General features: G+C 41.6%; 1 protein-coding gene across 1 annotated transcript in view; it reads right to left on the reverse strand.

Annotated features, from left to right (window-relative positions):
• Positions 1 to 14,416, reverse strand: part of LOC122929675 (proprotein convertase subtilisin/kexin type 5-like) — a 141,375-nt gene that overhangs the window by 59,051 nt on the left and 67,908 nt on the right. Inside the window, exon 10 of the mRNA XM_044283313.1 lies at positions 6,108 to 6,350. Within this exon, the coding sequence (XP_044139248.1) occupies positions 6,108 to 6,350 (243 nt within the window). The remainder of the gene's footprint in view (positions 1 to 6,107; positions 6,351 to 14,416) is intronic.

The following is a 14,416-nucleotide window of genomic DNA, read 5'->3' on the forward strand; positions in this document are numbered from 1 at the left end:
TTCTGATAATCGCTAAGTCCTTATTCATACATACATGTACCTGTCCATGACAACCTCAGTTTTTTTTTTTCACTGACTCAGAGTAAATAAACACATTAAAATCGATGGATACGTGTGCTGTCTGTGGAGAACATGGAGAGCACATGTCCATGATTCACAGACACGTGAATAAACTCTAGGGCCAGTTTCCACACTGGGTAGCCACATGTGGACAAACACACACACACAGGCTATGTGTAGGTTTTTTAAATTGACTGCACAGTTTTGCCAGTAATTCAGCAGTTATTACCTATAATACTGAATAACTATTAAAATAATTATTTGACCAATAAACCACCTATGGATGTGCTGTCAGTGGATGCAGCTACCACAGGGAAGACGTTCTATAAACTGTACAAATGACTACTGTAGCCGTAGGTGGTACATCAGAGTGGCTCAGATGCTAGCACCTTGAGTTTATGAAGGAGATTTTCTCCAAGGACAACACCAGTGTAAGGGTCCATTCACACGTCCGTTTTTTCTTTCCTGATCTGTTCCGTTTTTTCAGGAACAGATCAGGACCAGATCTGGACCCATTCATTTTCAATGGGTCCTGGAAAAAATCGGACAGCACAATGTGTGCTGTCCGTTTCCGTTGTTCCGTTCCGCATGTCCGTTTAAATATAAAACATGTCCTATTCTTGTCCTGAAAAATCGGATCCTGGTACAATACAAAGTCAATGGATCCGCAAAAAACGGATGACATTCGGATGTCATCCGTTTTTTGCGGATTCCGTTCCTGGAAACACATAACAAATTTTTTTTTTTTTTTTTTTTTTTTTTTTTCAATTTTTTTTCAAAGCAATCCAAACAACTTTATTTGATTATTGAAATGTATACATGTTCCCGTTTTTTGCGGATCCGCAAAAAACGGATGACATACGGAAACATTTTCAGGAACAACGGATCCGCAAAAAACGGACCGTTTTTCAGGATGAAAAAAAACAGGACGTGTGAATGGACCCTTAAGGTTTCAGTCTTTTGATTTGTGTCAGCAGAGTCATTTCTGTCTATAAAGCATAATATCATGTCCTCTTACAAGACTTTCCCCGGCACTGCTTCTGTTCCATTCTAAGTAACATTTCTCTAAACCCATTCATATCTGCTATACCAAGGCAACCAGGCCTATGATACAAGTGCCATAGTAACTAGTAAAGTCTGTTATGTCCGTTCATAAAAGCAGCAATGAAAAAAAAATAGTATCAGTCACTGACCATCAATATGAGACGTCTTACCACCGAGTTACAAACTATTTGCTCTAACTGTTTTTATTTAATTTTTTTCAAAATTAGACTAGACACTAGTATTCTGCATTGTAGCCATTTCTGCTACCACAGCAGTTAAGAAAAGGCTACAATATATAAATGTATTGTAAACACAATATTTCTAGCCTAAAACACTGCACATCAAATCACTGCATCACACTGATCATATTTGTAGGTTTTTTATGTATATCTTGTTCTAGACTTTACATCTGAAAGTAATTGCATACAATGCATTCTCTAGGTCTTACTCCTTTTACAACACTACTGATGTAGGAGAATAGGAAAGTTGTCCAGCCGACATAATGGAAAGTCAAGGTCTGACTTAAAGGGGTTGTCTGAGATCATAAAAAATCTCACCAATGAGTTATTTCAGGCTATTACAGTGCTTGTCCAAGTGATTGTCCAAGATATCTTGGACCAATGGCAGATTACTATAGGTGCGTTTGATTCGGCAGCCCCGGGCCCAGGATCGCTGGGGGTCCAACGCTGACCCGAACGCCCACATACTGCGGCGGGGCATGGGAGCTCATTGTTCCCTGGCCCGCTGACGATCTCCGCCATAGGCTTCAGGCCTAGTAGGCCTGAGGCCTATGTGGTAGTGAAATCCCAGTACAGGCGGGCGTGATGACGTCATCGAGTTTCTGTGCCGGGACGCAGCACAGTGACGTGTGCACACTGGCTATCTAGCGCGCCTGGACATTGGTAAGAATTTAACTTTTGGTTGTTTTTTATTTTATGTGCCACATGGGGGACACAGGAGGACATATTAGTGAAGAGACAGTACATCTGGGGCAAATTACTATATTGGGGCTGGCTGTATGGGGGCAAATTTCTATGTGGGGGAAAATTGTTATGGGGGATTACTATGTGAGGCCTGTTTGGGGGCTTTTTTTTATGGGAGGGATAAATATGTGGAGGCTGCATGGGGGCAAATTATTATGGGAGGGATTACTATGTGGGGGCTTTGTGGGGGCAAATTACTATATGGGGGCAGTGTGGGGGGAAATTACTATACTGGGCCGGGTGGTGAAAATTACTATGTGGGGGCAGTGTGGGGGAAATTACTGTGTAGGGGCTGTCTGGGAGAAATTACTATGTGGGACAGTGTTGGGTAGATTACTGTGTGGGGGCAGTGCAGGGGAAATTACTATGTGGGAGCAGTGTGGTGGAAATTACTGTGTAGGGGCAGTGTGGTCGAAATTACTGTGTAGGGGCAGTGTGGGGAGAATTACTATGTGGGGCAAATTACTATATGGGACAGTGTGGGGGAAATTACTTTGTGAGAGCAGTGTGGTGGAAATTACTATATGGGGGCAGTGTGGGGGAAATTACTGTGTGAGAGCAGTGTGGGGGAAATTACTATATGGGGGCAGTGTGGGGGGAATTACTGTGTGAGGCAGTGTGGGTGAAATTACTGTGTGGGGGCAGCGTGGGGGGAATTACTGTGTGGGGGCAGTGTGGGGAAAATTACTGTGTGGGGGCAGCGTGGGGGGAATTACTGTGTGGGGGCAGTGTGGTGGAAATTACTATATGGGGGCAGTGTGGGGGAAATTACTGTGTGAGAGCAGTGTGGGGGAAATTACTATATGGGGGCAGTGTGGGGGGAATTACTGTGTGAGGCAGTGTGGGTGAAATTACTGTGTGGGGGCAGCGTGGGGGGAATTACTGTGTGGGGGCAGTGTGGGGAAAATTACTGTGTGGGGGCAGCGTGGGGGGAATTACTGTGTGGGGGCAGTGTGGGGAAAATTACTGTATGGGGCAGTGTGGGGGAAATTACTGTGTGAGAGCAGTGTGGTGGAAATTACTATATGGGGGCAGTGTGGGGGAAATTACTGTGTGAGAGCAGTGTGGGGGAAATTACTATATGGGGGCAGTGTGGGGGGAATTACTGTGTGAGGCAGTGTGGGTGAAATTACTGTGTGGGGGCAGCGTGGGGGGAATTACTGTGTGGGGGCAGTGTGGGGAAAATTACTGTATGGGGCAGTGTGGGGGAAATTACTGTGTGGGGTGAATTACTATTTGGGGGAATTTACTGTGTGGGGCAAACTACTATATGGGGCAGTGTGGAGGAAATAACTGTGTGTGGGGGGAATTACTATGTGGGGAAAATTACTATATGGGGCAGCGTGGGGGGTGTTGATATTGGGGAGACACTGTAGGCGCAATTCTATTATTTCTGGCGACACTATATACAGGGATTATTACCTGGAGCACAATAGAGTGTTATTATTACTGAGGACACTCTAGGGGACATTATAGCTGCGGTGGACACTATAGGGACATTTGGGATAATTTATCAAACTGGTGTAAAGTAGAACTGGCTTAGTTGCCCACAGCAGCCAATCAGATTCCGCCTTTTATTTTTGACAGCTCCTTTGGAAATCCAGTTCTAATTTACACCAGTTTGATAAATAACCCTAATTATGTCTATTAGGGTCAATTTTTCAGCAGTTTAGTACCTGGGGCATTGGGGAGCACAACGGGCACAGTATTGGGAGTGGCAGCAGGATGACACAGTAGGGACACAGGTTGGGGGGGGTTGATGGAAAAATTTAGAAATCTAACGTGTCTGTGTTACAAACTCTGTAGAGACGAGATGTGGCTGAAAGAATTTCTCATGGCGGTCTAACGGAGGAGAAGAGGAAAGAGAAGGTCTACATGACAGGAGATGTCCCCTGGATATAAGAGGTATGTGGTGCTATATTCTCCTCCAAGTCTTTTTTATTAAAATTATATGTATTTTAAATTTAGCTGCCAAATTTTTCAGTTTAGGAGCCAATTTTGGGTATTTCCATATGACAAAGCACCGCAGCCTCTTCATACAAAAAAAAAAGTAAACTAAAATGGAGGGAGGGGCCCAAGTTAGATAGACAGCCCCAGGCCTTTCATGCACTTAATCCACCTCTGTCTTGGACATCCCCTTTAACTTCATCTGTGTTCTGAAGATTTCGTTTTAGTTCCAAGCTTTTTTAATTAAAGATTAATACACAAAACACTTAACCCCAAATTAACATGGAGGCTCTGGTCTGTCTGGCCCATCCATGATGTGAACATAAATGTGTGGTCACAGATAGGTTTCATACATACGCATATTTGTAATTAAGTATATCTCTGCAAAGATTAATTGGAGAAGGTGTGCTTTCTCGCTGACATCCAAGTAGACCTAAGAGAAGGGAAGAACCCTTTTGGTGACAACATTAATACAGTTACTGTACCTCATGTCACAGAAATTGGTATAGAGTAGACTACAATCAAGAGCAACATTCTTCAACTAGTGGTTTGGGAACCAGGTGCGCCTCTCAAGCAACTTGCATTTGGCTCCTAGCTGTTGGCAAGCTACAGGTACTTTTGTGAACTAGTTGCATAAGTGAGGTAATAATATTAATAAAACTATGGTCAAAACCATATCACTGGTTAACACTAGGATAAAAAAAATCCATATCACTTTGTAATATTATTAACTTTTTCTCTTAGAAATAGTTAGTGTTGCCCTATACCATCTGTAATATTGAAAGCAGCACACTATATATGTATATCTAATATATAAAGCTGAGTGTATGTGTGTATGTCCGCTAATGGAATCTGCACTGTCGCATTTACAATCACAAAATTTGGCAGACAGGTACATCAGGTCTCCGGGATGGTTTTAGACCGCGTCTCAGCTCTATAGGACATACCGTTACTGGGTGCTGTAGAGGTCACTATTAAGGGGTCGAGGTGTTGTGGAGGTCACATTTTAAGGGGGCAAAGTTATTGTAGAAATCACTGTTAACAAGACGGGGTACTGTGGAGGTCACTAATAAAGGGGCGGCTGCTGTGGAGGTCACTGTTAAAGGGGAGGGCGCTGCGGATGTTACTGTTAAGGGGGCAGGCCGCTTTAGAGGTCACTATTAAAGGGGCGGGGTACTGTAGATGTCATTGTTATAGTGAATACTGTCGATATCTTTAAACGACACACATAATCATTAAATAAAATAGATGAAATATACCCGTACAAAGCCAGAAAATCCCATGATCAGCTGCTAGCGCCAGCCGAGGTTTTGGTAGTAAACAGGTTTTGGCAGTAAACAGTGGATTCCGGCAGGCAGTTCCGTTGCTGGCAATCTGTATGCAAACGGATACCATTTGTAGACTGGATCCATCATTTGTCATCCAGAAAAACTGATCCGGTATTTATCTTTTTCAAATTTTTTAAGTTCTGCGCATGCGCAGATCGCAAAACCGGATCCGTTTTTCCGGAACACTTGGGGCCGGCATTAATGCATTTCAATGGAAAATAATGCCGGATCCAGCATTCCGGCAAGTGTTCCGGGATTTTGGACGGAAAGAATACTGCAGCATGCTGCAGTATTTTCTCCGTTCAAAAACTGTACAGTGACTAAACTGAAGACATCATGATGCATACTGAACGGATTGCTCTCCATTCAGAATGCATTAGGATAAAACTGATCAGTTTTTTTCCGGTATTGAGCCCCTAGGACGGAACTCAATACCGGAAAAGTTTAACGTAAGTGTGAAAGTACCCTAAGCTTCCCTTTACAGGTCCAGCCAAGTAACATAATAATAAACACTAATATTTTGCTTGCATTCCTCTATTCCTCTGGCACTCCAGCTCTCCATTCACTTCTATGAGACCAGCCGAGCAAGCATGCGTGCTGGGAATTGTAGTTTCACAACAGCTGGGGTGCGAAAGGTTGCTGATCCCTGCACTCTATATTCTCTACCATGCAAAATTTCGATGATATGACCACACAAACATAAAAATATGTTTATTTGTATTACAAATGGAAGTTGTTGCAGTACCTTGGCACTCACTGAGTGCATCGTTATAAAAGGTTCCAGGAGGACAGCTTGTCAGACACCTCCCCTGATACAGCTTTGGGCTAGCAAAAGGACAGGTCTCACAGTCACCGTCTGATGTCCCTGAGCATGTCTCACAACTGCTGTGACAGGAAACACATCTTCCAACATCAAGATCCTCATAGTAGCCATTAGGGCAGGTAGCCTTGCAGGTTCCATTGAAGAGAAGATATAAGTAGCTGCATTCTTTGAAAAGGAGACAGAGAAAACATTTAGCACAAGGTAAACATTATAATTCATGATAAATTATTTCTGCCGCTTTGGGTTCTGCCTTCAGTCTGTTCTTTGCACTTTGTCTGCTGCCGGTAAGCTGATCTTAACAGTATGAAATACACGTTTTCTACAAAATTATTTCTTATGCACTCCCTTGCCATTTATTTTTTTTTTTTATTAATTTTATTTTCAATATAAACAATGAAATACAATACACAAACAAAAATATACACAAACAATAAATATGAAATACATATCATTAATAACATCATATTTCTATCCTTGTTGTTATTGTTATTTCATTTCACATAAAACAGAGATATAAAAATATATATATGCCCCCCCTTGGTTTTCTTGGGTGTTTCCAGGGAAAGGAAAAATTGACTTTGTGACCTCATATCGGGGATTTCAGTCATCCTTCATTTATTTCTTTAATTTAATTTTTTCCTTCTATCTGTTTGCTATCCCTATTACTTTCTTTTGTCTTGCAGGCAACTTCATATGTCTGCACCCTTGCCCATAAGTTCTTCCACTCCTCAACATTTGGTGGACCGTCTGCCCCCCACTCTCTAGCCACTACCACCCTCGCCAACATTAATCCTTTTTCCCATTTAAGCTCCCATTTTTTTTCCAAACCAATTCCTCTAATATATCCAAGCATGGCTATCGAAATCTCTAGTGGCGCCGTGCTACCAGTTGCTCTGGTAAGCTCTTTACAAACTTGGGTCCAAAAAACCTGCATGAGAGGACAGTACCAGATCAGGTGGATAAAATCCGCGTTATCAATTTTGCATTTCCAGCATCTAGAGTCCTTCATTTTATACATCCTACTCAGCACCCAGGGAGTTATATAGGTACGGTGAAGGATAAAAAACTGTATCAGCCGGAAATGGCTCGATATAGTGCTCCTTTTTATACTTTTATATATACATCTCCAGTCTAAAGTATTAGAATCCACTTCTAGTGCCCATTTGCTTTCACTTTTAAATTTAATTACACCCCCCAACCCTCTCTTTATATTTTTATATATCTGTGAAATTGATATTTTAGATATATTACTGTGATAACAGAATTCAGCGAATTCTGAATGTTTAGTGATTAAATACTCTTTATTCTCTGTTGCATCAAAAGCGTGCTTTAATCGAAAATATCTAAACCTTGTAAGGGGCTCTAACTCAGTTCTAACCCCCATTTCCTCTAATGTCTCCAACTTCCCCTTAACACAATTTGTGAAACAAACTTGATACCATTTTTATCCCAAAAAGCAAAGTCATCCAATCTCTGAAACTCCCCTAGGTTTATATTTCCCCATATGGGGGTAAACTTTAATGAGTGATTTATACCCAATATTTTTTTTACATTAACCCATATTAAGTGCATCATATAACTAAGTGGGCACTTCCTACCCTTAATTTTTATAATCCCAGATTCTAGAAAACTAAAGATGTTATATTGGAGACTTTTGAACTCACCCACCAAATAGCATTGCCCTCCATCATTAACCACTGTAGCTGGGATGCATAATAGTAGCCTCGAAAGCAAGGGACGGACAAGCCACCATCTTCTTCATTTAACCATAAATATTTTTGTTTCAATCTAACCATTTTTCTCCCCCATATAAGGTCATTAATCAATCCCTCCAATACAAATGGTCCCCTATCCACACAGGGCACGAAGACAAAACATACAGAATCTGAGGTAACAAGACCATTTTAATAATGGCAATTCGATCGGCTTGTCGCATCAATAATTTTTGCCAGGTACTTATTTTATTTTTAACCCTTTTAAGCAGAGGGGAAATATTAAGATCTATATATTCCTGAATCCTGGAGCTAATTTTTATTCCAAGATATTCAAATGATTCTGTAGGTTTTAATATTTTGACATTTATATCCTTTCGCACTATTTCATATCCAATTGGGAGCAGCACTGATTTTGTTCAATTTACCCTAAACCCTGAAATTTGTCCAAATTGGTCTACTATCTCCATCAGGTAGGGCAACGCTGACTCCCCCCCCCCCCCCCCCCCTTCCAGAAAGACCAAGACGTCATCCGCATATAAGCATATTTTGTCTGCTACGCCCCTTCCCCCAAACCCCTTAATTTTGTCATCCGTCCGGACCTTACAGGCCAGGGGTTCAATAAATATAGCAAACAATAATGGGGATAGGGGGCACCCCTGCCTAGTACCTCTATATAATGTTACCGGCTCTGATATCTCGCCATTGGTTTTTATCCTCACTTTCGAATGGCGGTATAGCAGTTGTACCCAGCTAATAAATTTTTCCCCCAAGTTAATTTCCTTCATTATCCTCCAGAGTTATGCCCACTCCACCCTGTCAAACGCTTTTTCCGCGTCCAAAGACAGGATGGAGTGGGCCCCCTCCCCACTCATCTGGATATTCAGCAAAGCCCGTCGGATGTTTGTTTGGGCTTGTCGTTTTGGCACAAACCCTGATTGGTCTGGGTGAATTATTTTTCCTATAACTCTTTTCAGGCGATTTGCCAACAATTTGGCACATATTTTAAAGTCGGTGTTGAGAAGAGAGATGGGCGATATGAATTCACCTTACTTTCATCCTTCCCCTTTTTCCCTATCAAAGTTATTACAGCCTCGGATAAAGATGCGGGGAGTTCCCCCTTATCCATTGATTCATTAAGGACCTGTAAGAGGACTGGGAGAATAAACTCTCCATATCTTCTGTATATCTCGAAGGGGAGGCCATCCAACCCGGGTGTAGAGTTGCCCTTAATAGATTTCACCGTTTCCCGTAGTTCCTCCAATTTAATAGGGCCATTCAAAAATTCCCTATCCTCCTCCGAAAGCCTAGGGAGTGATTCACCACCCAGAAAGAGTACTATTTCTCCACCCCCCCTACTCTCTCCGAGGAGTACAGATCCTTATAGTGTTTAACAAATTCTTGCACGATTTCTCCCTGATTGGATGTCATCCCCCCATCTCTCCTCTCAACCCTCTTAATTCTGCCACCCTCCTTTTGATTCTGTATAAGTGTGGACAGCAATCTACCTGGTTTCCCAGACTCCCTAAAGTAACGTGCCCCCTCAAAAAACACTTTTTGTTGTGCCTTATCCGCCAGATAAGTTTTTAGTTTCTATTTCCTTTATTTTATCTCCCAGTTCCCTCTCCTTTTTTGCGAATTCACATTTCAGCCCCTTAATTTTGCCAACCAGGATTCCGCGCAGATATGCTTTAAAAGCATCCCATACGTACCCCATTTGCGTGGACCCTAAATTAAGTTGCCAATACTCCTCGATATCAGCACTAATGCTTTCATCCTTATTAAATAAGTTTAACCAGTGCGGATTTAACCGAAACTCATGGCTTTTTGGCATAAGATTTTTTTTTATGTTAGGCTAATAGGAGAGTGATCTGAAATACTATTAGCCTCATACCTCATACCCGCTATCTGCGGTATCAATTCCAGGCTAGCTAGTGCCATGTCTATTCTTGACATTATTTTCCCTCCACGGCTAAAACATGAAAACGCCCGCTTATCATAGAGGCACCTCCATACATCTGTTAATGACAATTCCTGAGATATCCGATTAAGAAGTGTTTGTTGATTTGTATCAAGGTAAACATTATAGTTCATGATAAATTATTTCTGCCGCTTTGGGTTCTGCCTTCAGTCTGTTCTTTGCACTTTGTCTGCTGCCGGTAAGCTGATCTTAACAGTATGAAATACACGTTTTCTTATGCACTCCCTTGCCATTTTCTACAAAAAGAAAAAATATAAACTATACTGTAACATTGCGCCTTCCATCAAATAAATGTGTAATTGTTGAGAGTTGTTTATATGTGTGAAAATGTTCTAAAGACATTTTCTGTAGGAGCGTCAAAGATTTTGCAGATAGTTTGAGCAGAAAGACCTGGATATGGCCAGGATTTTACTATACTTTCTTTTATCCCTGGCATGTTCCTTTGACTTTACTGTTGGCCTAATTATTCCTTTTGATACAGACTGGTCCTTCTAATGTTAATAGAGAAAACCTTCTGGAAACTCAAAGAACCAAAACTGCAGTGTAGCATGAGAGATCAGTGGATAGTACTGTTGCCTTGCAGCACTATGGTCCCATGTTTGAATCTGACCAAGGACAATCTCAACATGTGTTGGTTCTATGGTTCCCGCCAAAATATACTGACAAATTGACTTCCCACTATCCCTATGCCTGATAGAAGAGTTGCTTTATTTTATGGACTATAAGACGCACATTTTTTCCCCCCAAAAGTGAGGGGAAAATGGCAGGTCGTCTTATAGTCCAAATGCTAATTACCACTTCCATTATGGAAGCGATCATCAGCATGCAGGAGGTGCAGGGCGTGGTGAGGTAAGCGCTACACTGGCTCTACTCACCCTCCCTGGTCTTCTTCCAGGCCTCGCTCTTTACTGTGTCCTAACTGTGTACACTATGTCAGTTCACAGTGCAGTGCCTCCCAGAAGAAGAGCATGGAGAGGTGCGTGAGTGGCAGCGCCACCGAAGCAAGTTAAGTATTTTTTATTTTATTTTAATGTTTGGTCTGATGGGGGTCTGATCTGAGGCTGATAGGGTTCCTGTCTATGGCGGATTGGGGGTTGATCTAAGGCTGATTGAGCTGGGGGATCTGAGGGTCTGATCTGAAGCTGATTGATCTTGGGGATCTGATGAGGGTCTGATCTGAAGTCTGATGGAGCTATGGGTCTGATTTTGGGGTCTGATCTGAGGTCTGATGAAGAATGGGGGTATGATTTGGGAATCTGATGAGGATTGGGGGTCTGATCTGAGGCCTGATGAAAAATATTTTTCTTTCTTTTCCTCCTCCAAATTCAAGGTGCTTCTTAAAGTCTGGTGTGTCTTATAGTCTGAAAAATATGGTACATTGTTTGTTTCACTGATGACTTTTTAATGAATAATAACACTTTCTGTATAGCACTGAGGATGGTGTTGCTATGTAAGCAACAAGAAAATATTACTGTGTGTTTCTGAAGATATACTATAGCCACTATAAGTTATTGCTAAACCATTCACAATGCAAAACGTACATTAAGGTTAACTTCACACTGTCTTTTCAGTGACATTTTCATGCTTTATTTTTCTTTAAAAGCACTGCGGCCAGATGTTACTGTTAAGTCTACAGTAAAATATTCTAAGCTATTTTAGAAAAATGCAACATACTTTGGGAGTGGTGTTTTTTCTGACATATTTTTCCATAGACTTTTTGGGACTAATATTATAAAAACTCATGTGCAAGCGGAAACTACATAAAAAAAACACCAACAACTATGTAAAAAAGACAGCCACAGACATTATTCAGAGTGCAGTGAGGGGGGTTAGTAGGCGGCAACATGCAGCTCTAAGTAACGCCCCTCTGGTCCAGTGACGTCACCGTCACACAGGATAATCATGCAGAGCACATGAAGGAAGGGTTGTAGGCGGTAACAGGGAGCTATATATAACGCCCCGCTGGTCCGGTGACGTCGCTGGACATTGCACAGCATTATCTATGAAGCAGAATATTAATGAGGGGGGAAGGATGCACGGAGGAGTGGTGACTAATATGAAGGACAGCCCGAACAACGCAATGCTGTGCTGCGCTGAGACCCACAAGGCAGTGCAGCAGGAAGCTACCGCACACATACACAAACATGTAAACAATCAGTGGGGGGCCGTAGGAGCATCGGAGAAGTGGTAAAAATATAGGAAAACAACAGGAGGACCTTGAATCAGCAAGACATGGCGAGATATCATGTTTTAAAATAAAATGTGATCCTGGACAACCCCTTTAAGAAAATTGTCTTGTAGATTTCTTTAAATGTACCATTAATGTAGGAGGCTATTGAATAATATACACTGCAGAGCCACTTCCCACTTCAATAATTAGACACATTAAAAACACAGTCTCTTGAACCCACGCCTCAAAATGCTAATTTAGCTTCAGACATCAGAATTTACAGTATGTTAGTTAACACTGAAAATACTTTATGTAAGAAGGAACAAAGCTTAGGCTGGGTTGACATGTTGAAGACATATTGGGGTCAAAATATGTTTTTTACAGGTGAAACATAATTCTATGTGTTTCTTGTTGCTTTTTTACTGCAACAGAAAACTGCAAGGTGTAAACCTAGCCTAAATGCTTTGCAATCTCCACAACAAAAACAGTATAGTACCTTCTAAGAGCTGCCTGAAAGGCATCTTACGTCTCCAACCAGAACTCTTTTCTGTACTGATAACAAGCAACATTCGGAAATAGTGATGGCTAATGAATGATGGGCGTCTCTGATTTGGTATAAGATGAAAAAGATTGAGATTCTTCAGTGGTTGATACCTTTTAATGGCTAACTGAAAAGATGATGACAAAATTGCAAACTGTCGAGGCTACTTAGGCCTTTTTGTAAGGCATCTCTTAAGACAGTGTCTGAAGATTCACAAATATATACACCAAAGTACATAGGAGTAATGAGGTAGGTGAGACAAGTGTTGTAAAGCAGGTGAGTATGAGTGGAGGAGGAAACAAACAGTTGTAACAGTAAATTGTTGGAGCAATTCTACATGAGGATTATAGATAAGAAGTGTGAAAGTTTTATTGTCCTCTAATGTCCAGTCCATGAATGTGATGGACCAATCTGAGAGCCACAATCCTTAAGAGATGTAGGCAGACATAAATCCATGAGACACATGCATTCCTGATCTAAATGTGTCAACGGTTATCATGAACTTGTATTCCCAGATTCTCCTGTGCCTCTGTGATTTGAAATTCCCCTTTAATATAAATACTTTAATGTCTGTGATGTGGTCAGGGCTGCAAAAGTGTTTTTAGGTACAGGCAAATCTTTCCTTTCTTCTTTTATTGTGTGGTGATGAGAGTTCATTCTTGTTCTGAGTTTTTGGCCAGTTTCACCGACATAGAGACCTCCAGTAGGACATTTGGTACATAAAATCAGATAGACCACAGTTGATGTGGTGCAGGTGAACGTACCTGGGATTTTGTAGTCCTGATCTGTATTGGGGACCCTCATCTTGTCAGTGGTCTATAATCCTCATGTAGAAGTGCTCCAACAATTTATTGTTACAACTGTTTGTTTCCTCCTCCACTCATACTGATCTGCTTTACATCACTTGTCTCATCTACCTCATTACTCCTATGTACTTTGGTGTATAAATTTGTGAATCTTCAGACACTGTCTTAAGAGACGCCTGATGAAGAGGCCCAAGTAGCCTCAAAAGCTTGCAATTTTGTCATCATCTTTTCAGTTAGCCATTAAAAAGTATCAACCACTGAAGAATCTCAATCTTTTTTCATCTTATATTTACTGGCTAAGGCTACTTTCACACTTGCGTTTGGGGTTTGAAGGCTCTCACAAGCGGCTCCGAACGCATCCGTACTGCCCTAATGCATTCTGAGTAGATGCGGATCCGCTCAGAATTTATCAGTCTGGCACCGTTTGACCTCCGTTCCGCTCAGCAGGCGGACACCCGAACGCAGCTTGCAGCGTTCGGGTGTCCGCATGGCCGTGCGGAGCCAAACGGATCCGTCCAGACTAACAATGCAAGTCAATCGGGACGGATCAGTTTGAAGTTGACACAATATGGCTCAATTTCAAACGGATCCGTCCCCCATTGACTTTCAATGTAAAGTCTGGACGGATCTGTCTGACTAACTTTCAGACTTAGAATTTTTTCTGATGCAGACGGATCCGTTCTGAACGAATCCCATCGTCTGCATTATAGGAGCGGATCCGTCTGTGCAGACACCAGACAGATCCGCTCCGAACACAAGTGTGAAAGTAGCCTAACACGGTACAAATATATACTGTACAGGTGAAACTCGAAAACTTAGAATATCGTGCAAAAGTCCATTTATTTCAGTAATGCAAATGAAAAGGAATTGCATTAATGCAGATTAAAATTTGAATTTTGTGAAAAGGTTCAATATTCTAGGCTCAAAGTGTCACACTCTAGTCAGCTAATTAATCCATACCCCCTAAGCCAAGGGTACCTGAAAATTGTGACTTTGGGGTTTCATAAGCTATAAACCATAA

The sequence above is a fragment of the Bufo gargarizans genome, chromosome 2 (genome assembly GCF_014858855.1).
Source record: "Bufo gargarizans isolate SCDJY-AF-19 chromosome 2, ASM1485885v1, whole genome shotgun sequence".
Taxonomy (NCBI): domain Eukaryota; kingdom Metazoa; phylum Chordata; class Amphibia; order Anura; family Bufonidae; genus Bufo; species Bufo gargarizans.